Source organism: Pelmatolapia mariae, linkage group LG12, assembly GCF_036321145.2.
Source record: "Pelmatolapia mariae isolate MD_Pm_ZW linkage group LG12, Pm_UMD_F_2, whole genome shotgun sequence".
Lineage (NCBI taxonomy): Eukaryota > Metazoa > Chordata > Actinopteri > Cichliformes > Cichlidae > Pelmatolapia > Pelmatolapia mariae.
The window spans coordinates 4,308,171-4,325,336 of record NC_086237.1 but is presented as its reverse complement, the minus strand read 5'-3'; the positions used below and the strand labels follow the sequence as shown (position 1 = coordinate 4,325,336).

The 17,166-nt window shown below is 40.7% G+C and overlaps 1 protein-coding gene across 1 annotated transcript; it reads left to right on the top strand.

The window, feature by feature from the left end:
• Nucleotides 1-3,646: 3,646 nt before the first annotated feature.
• On the top strand, nt 3,647-15,296 carry LOC134638866 (uncharacterized). Its single transcript, XM_063489795.1, has 13 exons — nt 3,647-4,568; nt 5,276-5,401; nt 5,485-5,647; nt 5,767-5,959; nt 6,879-6,980; nt 7,830-7,901; nt 8,070-8,171; nt 9,405-9,510; nt 11,034-11,104; nt 11,207-13,172; nt 13,479-13,637; nt 13,716-13,772; nt 14,599-15,296. Exons 2-13 carry the CDS (start codon nt 5,299-5,301, stop codon nt 14,844-14,846), a joined length of 3,342 nt encoding a protein of 1,113 aa, XP_063345865.1. The 5' UTR covers nt 3,647-4,568; nt 5,276-5,298; the 3' UTR covers nt 14,847-15,296.
• The last annotated feature ends 1,870 nt before the right edge of the window (nt 15,297-17,166 follow it).

The window sequence follows — 17,166 nt, the reverse complement described above, 5'->3', positions numbered from 1 at the left end:
CTGTGGTACTTTCCCCAGTGACAGGCTCAGGTTGAACAGTTATCCTAGGATGCCACACAGTTCATCTGCGCAGCACCTCAGGAGCCTGGAGCTGATGACATCGAGACCTGCAGCCTTACGCACCTTGATCTTGCGAAGCTCATTCCTCACTTGAAGTGCTGAGATACAAAGAGTGGAATTTGGGGGAGTCCACAGATGCCAGGGGTGGGTGGGAACAGCAGCAGTGGGGGTGGGTGAGTCTGCAGCCGATGTTGAAGACTTCCTTCTGGATGAATCAAACCTGTTAAAGAAGTGATTCAGTTCATTTGCCCACCTCACATCCCCCCTGGGCAGAGAGGGAGACACTTGTCGTGTGCGTCTTTGGACTGTGGAAGAAAGCCAGAGAAGCCTGAGAAAACAACCCACACAGGCAAAGGAGAACATGTAACTCCACTCAGACAACAGGAGCCCTCTTGCTGTGAGGTGATAGTGCTAACCACTGAACCAAAAAGTTTATGCTCCACAAATAATTGGACATGATGTGATCTAACGGGGATAGAGAGCCCGTTCTCACTCCCGAGGCGTAACATCCCGATGTTTTGTCACGTCCTGCGGCGTTCCTGAGGAACGCGAAAGGTGACCTTCCACGTTGTTATGGTACGCGGCGGTTTCCAGCCCTGTACTGCAGCCCTAAACTTAACCTTATCACTAAGCCTAACCATAACCTTATGCCTAACCTTAACCATAACCTTATGCCTAACCATAACCTTATTCCTAACCTTAACCATAACCGTATCCCTACGCCTAAACCTAACCTTATCCCTAAACCTAACCATAACCTTATGCCTAAACCTAACCATAACCGTATACCTAAGCCTAAACCTAAGCTTATCGCTAAACCTAACCATAACCTTATTCCTAACCTTAACCAGCACTTTAATGAGGTGAAATAGTGTTTTCTAAAGCGATTTTAAGGGAAAAAGCGAAGATGTGTAGATTGAGTCCAAAGGGTTCTCATGTGTCCGCAGTTTTCCGATGTCGTGACGTAGGAACGCCTTGGGTGCCCGAAAACGTAATATGTTGACGATTTGTCACCTAGCGTAAAATGTTACGATTTGGGAGTGAGAACGGGTTGGGATAGACTATTGATTCAGTCAGTCTTAAAATCAACAACATAATGAGACGTGTTGCATCTTCTGTGGTGATACATCTCCAGACCTGCACTGCTGACAGACCTTCAGGTGTGCCTTGTTGTGGTGTCACTCTGCCTTTGCTCTTCAGCAAGGGGAATGCAGCTCAGGACATCATCTAACCTTTCAAGCTTGTTCTATCAAAATGCCATAAAAGTTGCATCATTCTAAAAACAATTCAGACTAATTAAAACTGTATATTATAGGATGAACAGGCTTATAACACTCAGACTCAGATACTAATGTTGTTGAACCTGTTAAAAAATATCAGTTTCAACTGTGCAATCATGTATAATTACCACGGCAACAGGCGGCAGCTGCACTGAAATGAATCATTTTAGAAGAAGGTTAACCCCATAAAAAATACACACATCAAACCACTTTGAGAACAGTAAACATCTCGGAGTAAACGAAGAAAGTTTTTCCCTGATTGCTCTAATAAAAATGAAGAATGTCAGATCATGCATTATGAACTATGTAAACTAAGTGAAATTTAGTTAAAGAATTAAAAAATGTAACAAAAAAAGAGTTTCACTTTGAGGTTAAGGTTACTTGGTGTTACATAACATAAATATTAGATAAAACCAACATTCTAATATTAAAAATAAATAAATAAAAGGAACAGACACTTCTGGTGATGAAACCACGATAAATCCAACTTTGGACCCGCGCTTTCATGTCCTCGTGTGATGTGAATATATTTGGCAAATGTTAATAACAAATATTCACATCACACTAGGACATGAAAGCGCGGGTCCAAAGTTGGATTTTTTAACTTTAACTGATGTTATGAGGAAAAGGATGAAAAACCATTCAACAGTGTGTGAGAACAGCTCCCCGCCTCTCTGATGTCACAAACTAAACTCTGTGTTCTCCACAAATACATGTGTTTTTGACACGTTGTTCTAATGTTGTCAGCGTGAGCTTTATTCTGCTGCTCCTCTCATGGTGACTCAGTAAAGTGGTTGTGGGACAGTAACATGTCACTGACATGATCCAGAGACAGTCCAACATGTTGTTGTCTTTCTAATCAGTGAGTACAGAGGATGTTAGAGACACTGAACTCAGACACAGTGTAGAAATATGCAATCCAACTTTGACTCTTCAGTGTTTCTGAGTCCAGTCCTGAAATCTGATCTTCTTCCATCTGATCAATGCCTCGGATTCTTCATGTGTGTTCATGCTGGATATTTCCGATGACTTAGGCCTAGTGGAAACATTTGCATCCTTTTATGTTGGACTTGATCTGTTCAAATTCTCTATATTCTGTTGGGTGAACAGGTATAAAAGTGAGGTGTAGTAGAGATTCGGGGTTCTTCCCTTTTGTCTTCTGAAAGAGGAGCGGGTCAGCAGGTCAGCATCTAAGAGGTTCATGTTGAAGATTCCAGCAGAGACACTAGAGGGGGAATCTCAGGCCAACCTGTGAACTCATGTTGTCATTTTTGGTTTTTCATCTGCTCATTGTAGCCGTGTTAGATGGTTCATTCAGAAGGATTTTGATTACATCATACTTCCACAAGAGCTGCTTTCCTGCTGGGTGATTATCATCAACTACAGAACTCGAGGACAGGAGCATCTTTAGGCCTGGCTGTGCTCATCTTTCCTCCGCCCTCTTCTCACCAAAGATAAGATCTCAGCCTCAGCTCAGAGTAGGTTAGTTAGATAAGTATAGCTTAAGTGATTTGACTGTTGTTTTGCAATTATTAATTAGCATTTTCGACTTTTATATTACTTTTATTATTATATTTTCATTATTTTAACTGTCATTAGCACCCAGAGCTGAGACCTAAGTAACTACATCTTGTGATGAAATACAACAGAAAACCCTAAACACAAAATATGAAAGAGCAGAGACGCACGAATCAACAATCAACTAGTGGTGTGTGTGTGTGTGTGTGTGTGTGTGTGTGTGTGTGTGTGTGTGTGTGTGCGTGCGTCTATGTGGTATGGATGGACATTTGACCTGACGCTGTACCTGGGCTACAGGGATATTTCGACTTTTTGCTGTGTATTCATGTGTCCCCCTAAAACATGAATTGTAAATGCATTTTTAAGTGTCTAAATAATAATTTTTTCTACTTCTTATGAGGTCATTATTTATCTTTTGACCTGTATTTGCTTAAACTGTAGTGTAAATTCATTTATTAAACTATAATTAAAAGATTTTCTGATTTTCTTAAAAGTCCACCTATACCACTCACCTGATTTTTGTGTATTCCAGTTTATTGCACAGCGACGTTTCGAGTTAGAGTGGATGTGTGTAAGTACTACAATTTAATACACATTTTCAATACACACGGCCGGAAGTCATTGTGATTGGTAGGCTATATATATAGGCGGTACCTACCGGAAACGATTTCGCGCGCGTGCCCTTTAACAAGTACATGTCGACGGCAATACGAAGGCCGTATCCAAATTCATGGGCTGCCTCCTCCTGAGGCCGCATTTGTAGACCGATTACGTCACAGCAACGCGCCGAAGGCTGTCCAAATTCATAGGCTGCTCCGAATGCAGCCGACAAATGGGTCCTCATTTTCTCCGAATTTGAGGATGGGTCTGATGTATCCTTCTTTGCCCACCATATCCCAGAATTCATAGCGCGGCCCAGCCAAACTCTAGTTTCCGGTAATGGCGGCCGGTACTACGTTTTAAAATTACTCTTATTAATTTTTCTGGGTCACAAAATAAACTTTTAACATATTTTCAGGCGAGAAAGTAGCTGTGTAAACATCAAATATCTGCTCGGTTTATCAAGATATCGCATATTTGGAAAAGTGCTTCGACGTTTTCGGAGACGCCTGCTACCCACCAGCTCGATAGCGAGCCGGGAGCTCGAGGGTCACTGAAGCCGCCGAGAACGGCACAACTCCCGGCACATCATTTTCAGATCACCGCGGACTTTCGCTACTCGGGTTAAACGTAGTATATAAGTATAATCATGAAATATAACCTGAGACAACCTAAAAATGCTATTGTTGGGCTTTTACAGTGTTTTGTTTGTTCGTGAGTAAATCGGTTTGGCTGAGATTAAAGTTATTAGATTAGATTAGATAAAATAAAACTTTATTAATCCCCCGAGTGGGTTCCTCCTTGGTTTTTATACAGCTGACTAAACGTCAAACAGAAAACTGATTAAACAGAAGTGTGAGACGGTCGAGAATTTACTCCAGTGTCCTGTTATATTTTATATAGCAAGGAGCAGACGGCCGAGTTTATTAAACTCCACCGAGACAGCGGTGACGTTAATCAGAAGGCTAGACCGTCCAATTTCACTGCCGTTTACTTCCGGCCTACCCGACCGTCTGAGGACCCGGCCCACTTAGATTGCGAAGGCCCGGTCCTCAGGAGGATGCAGCCCATGAATTTGGACACGACCGAAGACTGATTAAAAGCACAAAGGTAAGCCTTTTTTAATGTAAAATGCACCATGACTTTAATACTATATGAAATTATAGGTGCACAGGCTTATATTAAACTGCTTTAATATATGCTTTATGGACTGTTAGCTAGTTTTTGAAGAAGTAAAACTGCCTCAGCGTTTGTCATTGAGTAAATAAAATAGGGCTGATGACTAACCGCGTCAACGCGATAAAGCGGGCTAACCCGTGTTAGGATTTACTCGGTGTTAAAGCATTAATGTGGCTTAAACGTGTTAATGCCGACATCGCGACTAACGTGATTAACAATTAAACCAGCGCAGTCTGAGTCAAAATCCCTGATGTCGCTGTCATCTAATTTCGGGTAGTTTGTCCAATGTCTGTCCATTCTGCTAACAGCCCTAAAATAAAAGCAAGGGGTATAAGTGTATTTAATCGTGTATTTATTTATATGCCTGAAGAAAAAACTTCTTACAGTTTTGATGCCTAAGCTTTCTCAGTACTTGTATCACTCTCTGCAGTCGCCATTGCAGAAATGTCACATGTCGCCATTTTGAGAACTAGGCCTTTAACATTTTAAAAGAAGGCATAAATTAGGACTATGAATAAGTCAGCTGTGTTTATGCTGTAAACTACACTACTGCTAGTTCTACTACTACTGATGATGATGATGATGATGATGACAATGATGACGATAATCGTAATACTTTATATGCTTTGGTAATACAGGCAATCAAAACGTACAGGAGAACATGCGAAGGAGACGCATTCCTCCACGGGAGGATGCAGTCTGTCATGTTTCTGCTGGAAGGGACAAACTGGGACTTGATATCCACTACATAAATGCCTTCAAAGGTAAGTTGGTCTTTAGTTTGGATTAGATTTGGAGTTTGTCACTTTGTCTTTTGTCACTCACTTGGTATGCCTCCGCAATTCAGGTCGGGGCATTTTCACGACTGTTCCATTCCAAAAAGGAGACTTCCTTTTGGAATACAGAGGTAAACTCATAACAAAAGACGAATGTGAGCAGAGACACAGAGTTTATCATGACAGCCTGAAGGTGTTCATGTTTGAATTCAAGTTTGATGGAAAACTCTGGTGGTGCGTATTATATCAGTGTAGTTTGATTAAGATTATATTACACTTTGCTTTTGATTTATGAAAAAAAAGCTTCTTAACAAAAACTAGTTAAGCTAATACTTTTTTGCCTAACCCCACAGTGTGGATGCATCTCAAGAAGATGGGTCATTAGGCAGACTTGTCAACGACAACCACATCAGTCCAAGTGCTAAGATGAAAATATTAAATATCAATGGAAAGCCCCATCTATGCTTATTTGCAAGCAGAGACATAAGTCCAGGCGAAGAAATAGACTATAATTATGGTGACTCGGATTGGCCCTGGAGATGCAAGGTTTTTCTACAATTGTACTTTTTGGAACTGATAAATTGCATACCGTAAGCCATTTTTACATTTGTACCTACTCAAATTGGCTTAACGTGACTTAGGGCATCTAGTTTTCCATTGAAATTGAGTATCACCTACTGTGCCTGGGGTCACTATAGCAATGCAGCCGAGCATCCAGTGATATAAATGCCACAGCAAGCATGGATGTCAAGGTGACACAATGCCTGCTGCTCAGTCTATACTTTAGTGTTCAATTCAGGGATCATGCTGTTAATTTTGGTAGCCATTTCAAACATTTCAGAGTTTCAAAAATGATGGCTTGGATTTTCATGAAGGAGGCGCACTCATAACTTATCGAGTGACACCATTGACCAGCCACCTGTTGGCATTCAGTCTGTCTATGTCAAATTTTCTGATCACTTTGGATCACTTGGAACCTTGGTGCAGTAGTTACTGAAAAACTACATGGTACTATAACCTACTGGAAAAACCGGGGTAGGTACTAATGGAAAACAGGCAATTGTGATTGCTGCCACATCAGAGCCCTCTAAAAGCACTAAAAAAATATCAGCAGGTATGCAGAAATAAAAAATGGCTTTCGGTTTCTAAATTTTAACAGTGATTGATGTTTAATGTGATTCTAACCTCTTTAGTTAGATTCAGTTTAAATTTTGTCCCTCGGGGATAAATGGGCCCTAGTGATAGTTTGTTGCTGCTACAGGTGATTGTTTTACTCCTTTAGCAATGGCTTAAAAAAGATTAAAGAAATCACACAGACTATTTTTCTCTATATTCTCTATACATGACAGTGAATATTTTAAAGACATTAGCTTGAAACTTATCATTCTCATAGAGTTTCTTTAATGTTTCAAAAACCTCTTCAAAAATGCACTCTATTTTCATTTTCTATCTGTTACACACGAAGACTGAGACCAGCCAGATTCAGAAGACTGTGAGCTGCCTAAAGCCGCAACCAAACTGCATTCCAAACAATGATCTGGACCTGAAACATCCAGAGCCTGAAAGGGTAAATATAATCCAGTGTACCACTTAATGAACTAATAATTTAATCTATCATCATTCTTTATGGATGCTGTGTGTGTGTGTGTTTGGCAGTCACCTGGGTGTAATGTGATTTACATGGACCGTGGCTTGTAGGTCCTTTTCATTGTTTCAAAGTGCAAGTCTGGATAGCATCTGAGTGTGTGTGTGTGTGTTAACCACCCAAATGTGACTTAGGAGGACCACACTGTTATTGGGGGACTCCGTCAAAGTTTGCTTCATGGTGACATCACTCTGGTTTTAGGAGGGGTCTTCTCTTATTTTTTGACAGTTTCACCTACAGCATGCAGAACTGACTGCATGTGCTTTGTTTCTATGTTGAAATGGTTTGAAACTCAGGCTTGAACATTAAGATAGATAGTACTATACAACTTCTTAACTTGTTTTAGGCACTTTTTACTGCTGTAGTGCATGGGTTCTCTCTGGCTGTGTACTCTGGCTTCTTCCCACAGTCCAAAGATGTAGCTTATGGGGTTAGGTTAACTGGTGATTCAAAACTGCCCTTTGGTGTGAATGCAAATGCTTCTCCTTCCATGTTAAACTGGTGATCTGTCCAGGTTGTACTGCCCTATGGTAGCTGGTATAGGCCCCAAACCTGCTACCCCACAATCCTGATAAGGATAAGTGGAAGAGGATGGATGATTGCAAAGGAATCAGTTGTTAATTATTGTAGCCAGTATTTTTTCAGAAGAAAACACTTGAGTGGAAAGGTCCCCCCACACATGCAAATTAAAAACAGAAGCACAGGCCTGCCCAGTACTGTTGCAAGAAGAGCACTTGGCCTAATCTTTGTGCCATCTTTTCTTTGTTGCAGGATCATGATGAAGAAATGCCTCAGCAAGGCTCAGAAGCCATGCATTCTTCTTCAGCGCAAGATTCTGAAGAGGTAACATTGACCTAGGACAGATTTTAATGAATGTTTCTCATGCACAATGTGTCCCTTATGCTATTTGCCGATAGTGAAATGGTTTATTCATCCTCTTGAATGATGCATTTTTAGTAATTGTCAGATTACTGTTCTTTTGTCTTCATTTTCTATCTGTTACACATGAAGACTGAGACAAGCCAGATTCAGAAGACTGTGAGCTGCCTAAAGCCGCAACCAAACTGCATTCCAAACAATGATCTGGACCTGAAACATCCAGAGCCTGAAAGGGTAAATATAATCCAGTGTACCACTTAATGAACTAATAATTTAATCTATCATCATTCTTTATGGATGCTGTGTGTGTGTGTGTGTGTGTTTGGCAGTCACCTGGGTGTAATGTGATTTACATGGACCGTGGCTTGTAGGTCCTTTTCATTGTTTCAAAGTGCAAGTCTGGATGGCATCTGAGTGTGTGTGTGTGTGTGTTAACCACCCAAATGTGACTTAGGAGGACCACACTGTTATTGGGGGACTCCGTCAAAGTTTGCTTCATGGTGACATCACTCTGGTTTTAGGAGGGGTCTTCTCTTATTTTTTGACAGTTTCACCTACAGCATGCAGAACTGACTACATGTGCTTTGTTTCTATGTTGAAATGGTTTGAAACTCAGGCTTGAACATTAAGATAGATAGTACTATACAACTTCTTAACTTGTTTTAGGCACTTTTTACTGCTGTAGTGCATGGGTTCTCTCTGGCTGTGTACTCTGGCTTCTTCCCACAGTCCAAAGATGTAGCTTATGGGGTTAGGTTAACTGGTGATTCAAAACTGCCCTTTGGTGTGAATGCAAATACCTGTCTTTCCATGTTAAACTGGTGATCTGTCCAGGTTGTACTGCCCTATGGTAGCTGGTATAGGCCCCAAACCTGCTACCCCACAATCCTGATAAGGATAAGTGGAAGAGGATGGATGATTGCAAAGGAATCAGTTGTTAATTGGAGTGAGAGGCTGTCGCAGGGTATCACACTGACAGACTCTACCACACTCACACCTATGGGCAATTTAGAATTACCAGTCCAGCTAACCCCACTAACTGCATGTCTTTGGGCGGAATCTGTAGTTGCCAGATACAACTCGGGTGAGAGGCACTGTACACCCATCGTATTTGGAATAGGTTCCAGCTGCAAGGATAAGCAAATAAGGAAGGATTGTTTTTTTTAATTTTGTTTTTGGTTTTTTGTTTTTTACTCTGACCCACTCCACACAGATAAGAATGCATGTGCCGTTTTTAAGAAGTTGCAGTGTTTTAACTCAATTAACTATTCTAGATAACAACAAAGTGAAAGAATCAATTCCCCTAATCCCAGTAAAATGGTTCCAGTAGAAAAAATTGAAGAGGTTGATTGCCTTCAAATTTTATACTGGGATGAAGTGTATTAGTTGATATCTGCAACTGAATTGAAAACACCTCACCTTTCCAACTGTCCAAAACAAATAAATGTTGCAATATTTTGCTAACAGTGTCACAGTCATCGTCTGGTGTGCACAACAATATCATCTTTGGACAAGTGCATTCAGTGTGTGGGACCGGTTTCCTCCCTCAAGTGGCTTGGCTATAAGTGCAAAGGTGAGACACTTAGTGAATAGGTACAGTATATCGTAAAAAGCATTAATAGAGTTCAACAAGTTAAGACTAGCTGAAATGAACACTGCTCCCTTTTTAATCAGTGGGTGGTCACATCTAATTAAAGAAATGTAGTATTACCTCTTTGGTGCAGGACCTTGTAAAAATGGTATACTTGGGATTGTCCTCAATTCCCCATTCCATAACATAAACTGCTCAAAATAATAAAGGGAACACTTAAACAATGCGATGTAACTCCACAGACCACTTCTCAGCACCTATGCTTTCTGGCTGATGTTATGGTCACTTTTGAATGCTGGTGGTGATTTCATTTTAGTGGTAGCATGAGACAGAGTCTACAACCCACACAAGTGGCTCAGGTAGTGCAGCTCATCTAGTGTAGCACATCAATGTGAGCTGTGGCAAGAAGGTTTGCTGTGTCTGTTAGTGTAGTGTCCAAAGCATGGAGGTGTTACCTGGATGTGGAGTAGGCCATAGGAGGGCAACAACCCAGCAGCAGGACCGCTACCTCCACCTTTGTGCAAGGAGGAACAAGAGGAGCCTTGCAAAATGACCTCAAACAGGCCACAAATGTGCATCTGTCTGCTCAAATGGTCAGATGGCTTGAGGGTCCAGCGTCCACAGGTGGGGATTGAGCTTGCAGCCCAACACCATGCAGGACGTTTGACATTTGCCAGAAAACACAAAGTTTGGCAACTTCGGCACTGGCACCCTATGCTCCTCACAGCTGAAAGGAGGTTCAAACTGAGCACATGTGACAGTCTGGAGATGCCGTGGGGAACGTTCTGCTGTCTGCAACATCCTCCAGCATGATCATATTGGCAGTGGGTCAGTAATGGTGTGGGGTGGCATTTCTGTGCCTGCCAGAGAGCCTGACTGTCATTAGGTAACAAGATGAGATCCTCGGACACTTTGTGAGACCACATGCTAGTGCGTTTGGCCCTGGGGTCCACCTAATGCGAGATGACACTGGACCTCATGTGGCTGGAGTATGTCAGCAGTTCCTCCATGACAAAGGCATTGATGCTATGGACTGGCCCGCCTGTTCCCCAGACCTGAATCCAATTGAGCACATCTGGGACATCGCGTCTCACTCCATCCACCACAAACTGTCCAGGGGTTGGCGGATGGTTTAGTCTGGGTCTTGGAGGAGATCCTTCAGGAGACCGTCCGCCACCTCATCCCGAGCATGCCCAGGCATTGTAGGGAAGTCATACAGGCATCTGGAGGCCACACACATTCAACTACACACTTTCATGCCATTCAACTACCTGAAGAACAAAGTATTTAGTAAGAATAATTCATTCATTCACATCTGGGATGTCCTTTTGGGGGGGGGAGGGGGTTAGCAGTGTATGTGTAGTCATTAAAATATCCTTAAGTGTGAACAGTTTGTTTTTTGTTTTTTTTTTCAGCATTTGACATTACTGCAATGCTTTGACAAAAAACTACTTCACTTAAATAGAACTGCAAAGCTAAATGAAGTCTATCAAAATGTGTTTCAGTTTGTTTAGGGGTCTGGCACAAATCCTGCCTTGCAAAATTGTCAAATCAGAATTGTCACCAGTCAACACAGGTGTGTATCCCATTCATATTTGGCTTGACTTTTTTTCAGTTTATTTTTTTTACCTGTCTAAAGTATTGATCAATTAAAATAACTTTTATTCTTACATTCCAGAAAGAAGAAATTTCTGAATATTCAGGGGAAGATGGATTGCCACATTCAGTTCTGGATCAAATATCAAGCGATGATGATGGCAACCACAGCATATCAGAAGAAGAATATGTGCCAGATTCAGAGTCATATGATGAAGATTCAGATGAAGACATCTTATTATTGCCAAGCACATCAAAAGGTCTGCTATGCCAAGATGACATCTCCAAAGCGCATGAACAATCAGATTCAACGAATTTAATCCACAACTTGACAAAGGACAAGCCAGAAGATAAAAGTGAGCTTTGCGAAACTGAATCAGAAAAAATGACTTTAAGTAAAAGAAATTACTGCTATTTTTGTGGCAAACCACAAGCTAAAATTTCCCGCCACCTGAAAACGCACAAAACAGCTCCTGATGTTGTGCATGCATTTTCCCTGCCTAGAGACTCAAACGAGCGTAAAAGCCTGTTAGAGAAATTGAGAAATAAGGGAAATTTTAAGCATAATGCTGCAGTGTTGCATGGTGGAGTGGGACCACTGAAAGTGAAGAGAAGACCCAAGATTAAAGCAGTAGAGGGAAAGTTTGCTCATTGCTTTTATTGTCAAGGGATGTATGTTCGCAAGGATCTTTGGAGACATGTCCGCAGATGTCCTAACAAACCAAAAGATGACACGGATAAAGAATCTGGAAGAACCAAAGTACTCGGCCTGGCTTTAACTCTGGAGTCTCAGTGTTATCCGCAGGTGTCAAGTGGAGTGTGGAAGGTTCTTGCTGTTATGAAACAAGATGAGATTGCCTCAGCTGTGCGAAATGACTTTACTGTTATTCAGTTTGCCCAGTCCCTCTACAATAAACATGGACAAGACCCTACTAAGTATGATTATATACGACAGAAGCTTCGTGAAGCGGGACGTTTGTTGTTGTGTCTGCGTACAGAATTCTCAGTGCATAACATCGAAGAAGCTATTAAGCCTGCTAACTTCCAGAGAGTTGTGCAAGCAATAAAGAAAGTTTCAGGTTTTGATGAAGAGACACTGTCATACAAAACTCCAAGCCTTGCGCTGAAACTGGGACATACACTGCATAAAATGTCTGACATTATCCATTGTCGTGCCCTCATGACAGAGGATGAAGCCCTAATCAAGTCCACTGATGCGTTCAAGAAGTTGTATGTCTCCAAATGGTCCGAGATGGTGTCTCACCGTGCCTTGAACACATTGAGTGAGGCAAAGTTTAACAAGCCATCAACATTGCCCTTTACAGAAGATGTTCGGATTCTCCATCACTACCTTCAAAAATCTGCAGAAAGTGCCTTTTGCAGCTTGGAGAACGAAGCCACAGCTCAGAATTATGCCCAACTTGCACAAGTTACACTCTCACAAATCATTGTGTTCAATCGAAGACGTTCTGGAGAGGTTTCAAAGATGCGCCTCAAAAGTTTTCTTGAAAGAGACAAAACGGCACTCCACACAGATGTTTCCATGGGGCTCTCAGAAATGGAACAGAGACTCTGTAACTATTTCTGTAGAATAGAAATAATGGGAAAAAGGGACAGAAATGTTCCAGTTCTGCTAACACCAAGCATGCTGGATGCTCTGTCACTACTGGTTAGTAGGAGGCCTGACTGTGGTATTTGTGCCACTAATATCTACCTCTTTGCAAGACCCCGATCAATGAGTCATTACAGAGGAATGGACTCCTTGCATGTTCATGCACACCAGTGTGGAGCAAAGCACCCTGAGTATCTAAGATCGACACAGCTCAGAAAACATGTTGCCACACTCTCACAAGTCCTTAATTTGAAAAACAATGAACTTGATCAGGTTGCAGATTTCCTGGGTCATGATATCCGCGTTCACCGCGAATTCTACAGATTACCAGTTCCCACAACACAGCTGGCCAAGATTTCCAAACTGCTTTTAACACTGGAAAAAGGACATCTTTCCCAGATCCAGGGGAAATCACTGGATGAGATCGAAATTGAAGGTTTGTATTGAAAGGAGCAAATATTAGGGCAGTAGTTGAATATTATGCTTTATCAACAGAATTAAAACCTAAAAGCACAGACCATTCTGTTAAATGTCCATGATTTAAGGTTCTTGAAGTCTGTTGTTTCATCACTTTGCAACATTTGGCAAACTGCAGAGTGGTGGCCTTAAATAGTAAAACTATGTACTGTGGAAAAAGTATAATTTCCAGTATTTGTTCTGTATTTTGTCATATCTTGTTGTTAATGTGAGGTTTTTGGGGGGTTTGTGTTTGTGTTGGGTTTTTTTTCCCACAATTTCTCAGATGAAATTGCATTAAGTGATGCTGAAACAAAGGACAGTGAGAGTGAATCAGATGATGATGACACAGCACTCACAATGTCGGCGTGTGGCACCAGTGAGCCTGTACATGCAGTAGCTGATTCCACAAACACAGCGCAGCTCCAAGACACTGTAGATTGTGGTAAGTTACCACTAGCTTGGTTTCTGTGGATAAAATGTTTGTTACAAATATTAAAACTTAATCAAATTGTGTAATCAGCAGATGAAGAACCACTCATAATGCCTGCAGCAAGTGAGACTGCTGCTCCCTCTGAAGGTAAGGGGTGCAGTTGGTTCTCTAAGCTTATGGACACGTTCTTTGTAATTGCGTTGCAATTCTGTCTCTCTACACCACCACAATGGATTTTAAAATCAAACAATATCCATATGTGTTAAAGTAGACTTCCTGCTTTAATTCTAGGGATTTGACGGAATCATCACATCACAGCCATTATGCATAGTCTATTATTCTCAGAAGCTCAAGGGTAATTGTATAGCTGACAAACAATTTAATGACTGGGTGAGGCCTGTCTACAGACTACTTCATGTGACATACTATGGTGCTTGCATGATGCATTCTCATTATCCAGTTAAGTAAGTAAAAAGGTTGATTCTGTTCATCTGAACGTAGTTTTTTCAGTGGGAGAAATGTTTCGTCACTTAGATGTTTGTGCTTTAAGGTTCTTGAATTGTTCATCATCTATTGTTTCATCATTTTGCAACATATGGCAAACTGCAGAGTGGTGGCAAAAAGTCACTTGGATGAGTGACAAAATGTTTCTCCCACTGAAAACGCTACATCCAGATTAACAGAATCAACGTTTTGGGATTTACTTACCTGGATGATTGAGCATGCATCAAGAGACTTTTATTCAACTTTTTATTCAGTCTTTTATTCACAGTGGAACACTAAATGTTGTCTCATTTTAGAAATTTGATAAATTTTCAAAGAGAATTGTAGCTCGTTTTGATATTGATGGTACCAACACATTTCAGAAGTTAGGACAGGGTAGCATCCATTCTTTTTACAAGCAAATGATTTTTGGGTTTTTTTTTTGTTTGGTTTGTTTGTTTTAACTACTACTACTTTATATATCTTCCAGATAAAAATGCTGCTCAATCCCACAATTCCCGAAGAGCTCCCAAAAACATGTGGTCCAAGGCTGAGGTTGCTGCAGTGATGAGGCATTTTAAAGACCACATAAACGAAGGGAAACTGGCCACCAAAAATGAATGCAGTCATTGCAAATTGGTAGAAGATCCGATGTTGGCAGGAAGAACAGTTCAAAACATAAGAGATTTTGTAAGAAACAGAGGATTAACTGCAAAAAGGCAGAAAAAAATGAACTAAAATAACTGTTTAGCCAGATGTGGTTTTACATCTTGGTCAGATGGCCAAACTGTTGTTAAAACTGAGTTATTGTGCAGCAGGCTGCCTGATGTTCTGTTTAAAAAAAAAAAAAAAAAAAAAAAAAAAAAAAAGTTCTTGTTAATTACAGAAGTAGTTTGTATTTCATAATTTTTTTATTTAATTTATTTAGTTTTTTTGACAGGTTCTTATTTTAATATATTTTTTTTGACAGGTTATATTTAAAATAAAAAAATATAAATGCATATTTTCTCCCCTTAATATTTACCTTTAAACTTCTATATTTTTATATTTCTGTGGTTAGCGTGGGCATTTTTGTCCATAGGGTTAGGGTTAGATTTCTTTTTTATTTATGGTTAAAATTAATGTTCAGATCCATTAATTTTATGGTTAAAATTAATGTTCAGATCCAAGAACACTAATAAAATGATGTCCCAGTAATCCTGTGTCCTGTCAGATGTGTATTCATGGTAATGATGAGCTATTTAATAATGACATCATTGTCCCTTTAAAGTCCCGATATTGGTTTTTTTGGACCTCATAAAACACATCGTTGTCAAGTGGACAATGTCTCCACAAAATACAATAGAGTCTGGTTGGTGTGTATCAGTGTATCTAGACTTCTATAGGGAGTGTATTAGGTCTGAAGTGACCCAAATCTTTTTCAGATTTTTTCGAACACTTTAACCTCGCTCCCTTGGCTCTAAGTCCTCTGGAAACGGTAGTCCCCGTAAACCACCGCCGGGCGGATTGACGTAGTATAGTCCCGCCATACCACATAGACCCGTGTGTGTGTGTGTGTGTGTATATACAAAATTTATGATGGTGGGAAGCCACAATAACCCTAATCCTAACCCAGGAGCCAGAGGCAGACAGATATAGATCCAGCCACAGCACCCAAGATTATCAAAGACCTGAGGCCGCACATCTGGACAACAACTGCATCCAGGACCCAGCAGGAAAAGGAGTGATGCTCCAGATGGGGTGCCCAGAGTCAAAGGCCCAGAGTCTCAGAGAAGCAAAGGTGACAAGCAGGTGGCCACCCTGGTATGAGCTGAAGACATAAACTTCATGGAAGATGAGGACAGAGGGGTCAAAGCAACAGAACGGGACAGTGCTGCTTCGGAGCCTGGTTTTAGTCATGTTAGATAAACATGACATTTGACGCAACTGTTATACACCTACTACTGCTGTACTTTATGATCTCAGATGTACTCGTTGTATCTTTATATCTTTACTTTTACTTTTAATTCAACTCACAACATGGCACAATGCAACAATATCTTAGCCTTAAAAAAAGATTAACTGCACAGTCAGGAACAGAAAGTTTGATCATCTTTAATGTAATAAATTGTGGACAAACAGGTGAGAAGGGTCCTCCTCCCTTCATGGTTTGCCCAGCTGTGGACACACCTCTCCCAGACACTGAAGGTAGAAACACTTCGGCAGCAAATACACCTGTGCTTACATTATTATAGCTCCTACTTCAGCTTCATCCTGATATAGCTTTAGCCTAGCGGCTAATGTTTCTGGTTTTTCTAATCACATATTGTCAAAACATGAACATTCCCAAGTGTGTTTTTGTTCAACGCCATTCACAAATGAGCTCTGTTGCGTTTTAATTTTGGTGGGCGTCTCAGTCGTGTGCTTTAAAACTCCTATTTCGCCCGCAAGCCAGCCCGCAGCTTTAGCCTTGCCTAGCGGCTAGTGTTTCCGGTTTGAGAGCTTGGAAGTGGCCCAAAAGGACTCGATTGGTTTTAATGTTGTTATAGTAACACAGAGTTATAAAGATACTTGAAAAAACGGGTCATTATTAAATTTGATACATAACCTGTTTGTAAATCATGTTCACTAAAGACTATTTACCAATATAAGTAAAGACATTACAGATAAAAAAACATACGGAAACATTGGAAATCAGTTTTTGGCAAATGATGACTTTTTGGCTCAACACTGGAGGTAAAACGGGTATGATCCTTCATATCTGGAGTGTGAAGGTGCAGACACAAATTCAGACATTCCTGGGATGTTTATCATCACCTCATCATCATCACCTTTATTTATAAAGCACTTTAAAACAACCACAGCTGACACAAAGTGCTGTACATTGGAACTGTAAAATAAAATTACATGAGATATATATAAAAACCAAATAAAAGAAAAGTAAAATAATTACAGTTTTTCTCGATTGCTTAAACACTATAACCAGGCCTCTAAACTAAAATTTCAAAACCATAAACGCTATTGGTCAAAAAGCTCACCCATTTCCCTGAACTATAAACACTATTCCCTGCTTTGACAC

Coding starts and splice junctions, on each gene's coding strand:
- LOC134638866 (XM_063489795.1), top strand. CDS start 5,299: ATGCGAAGGAGACGCATTCCTCCACGGGAGGATGCAGTCTGTCATGTT. Junction 8,172..9,404: donor AACATCCAGAGCCTGAAAGG/GTAAATATAATC, acceptor TTTTGCTAACAG/TGTCACAGTCATCGTCTGGT. Junction 13,773..14,598: donor GACTGCTGCTCCCTCTGAAG/GTAAGGGGTGCA, acceptor TATATCTTCCAG/ATAAAAATGCTGCTCAATCC.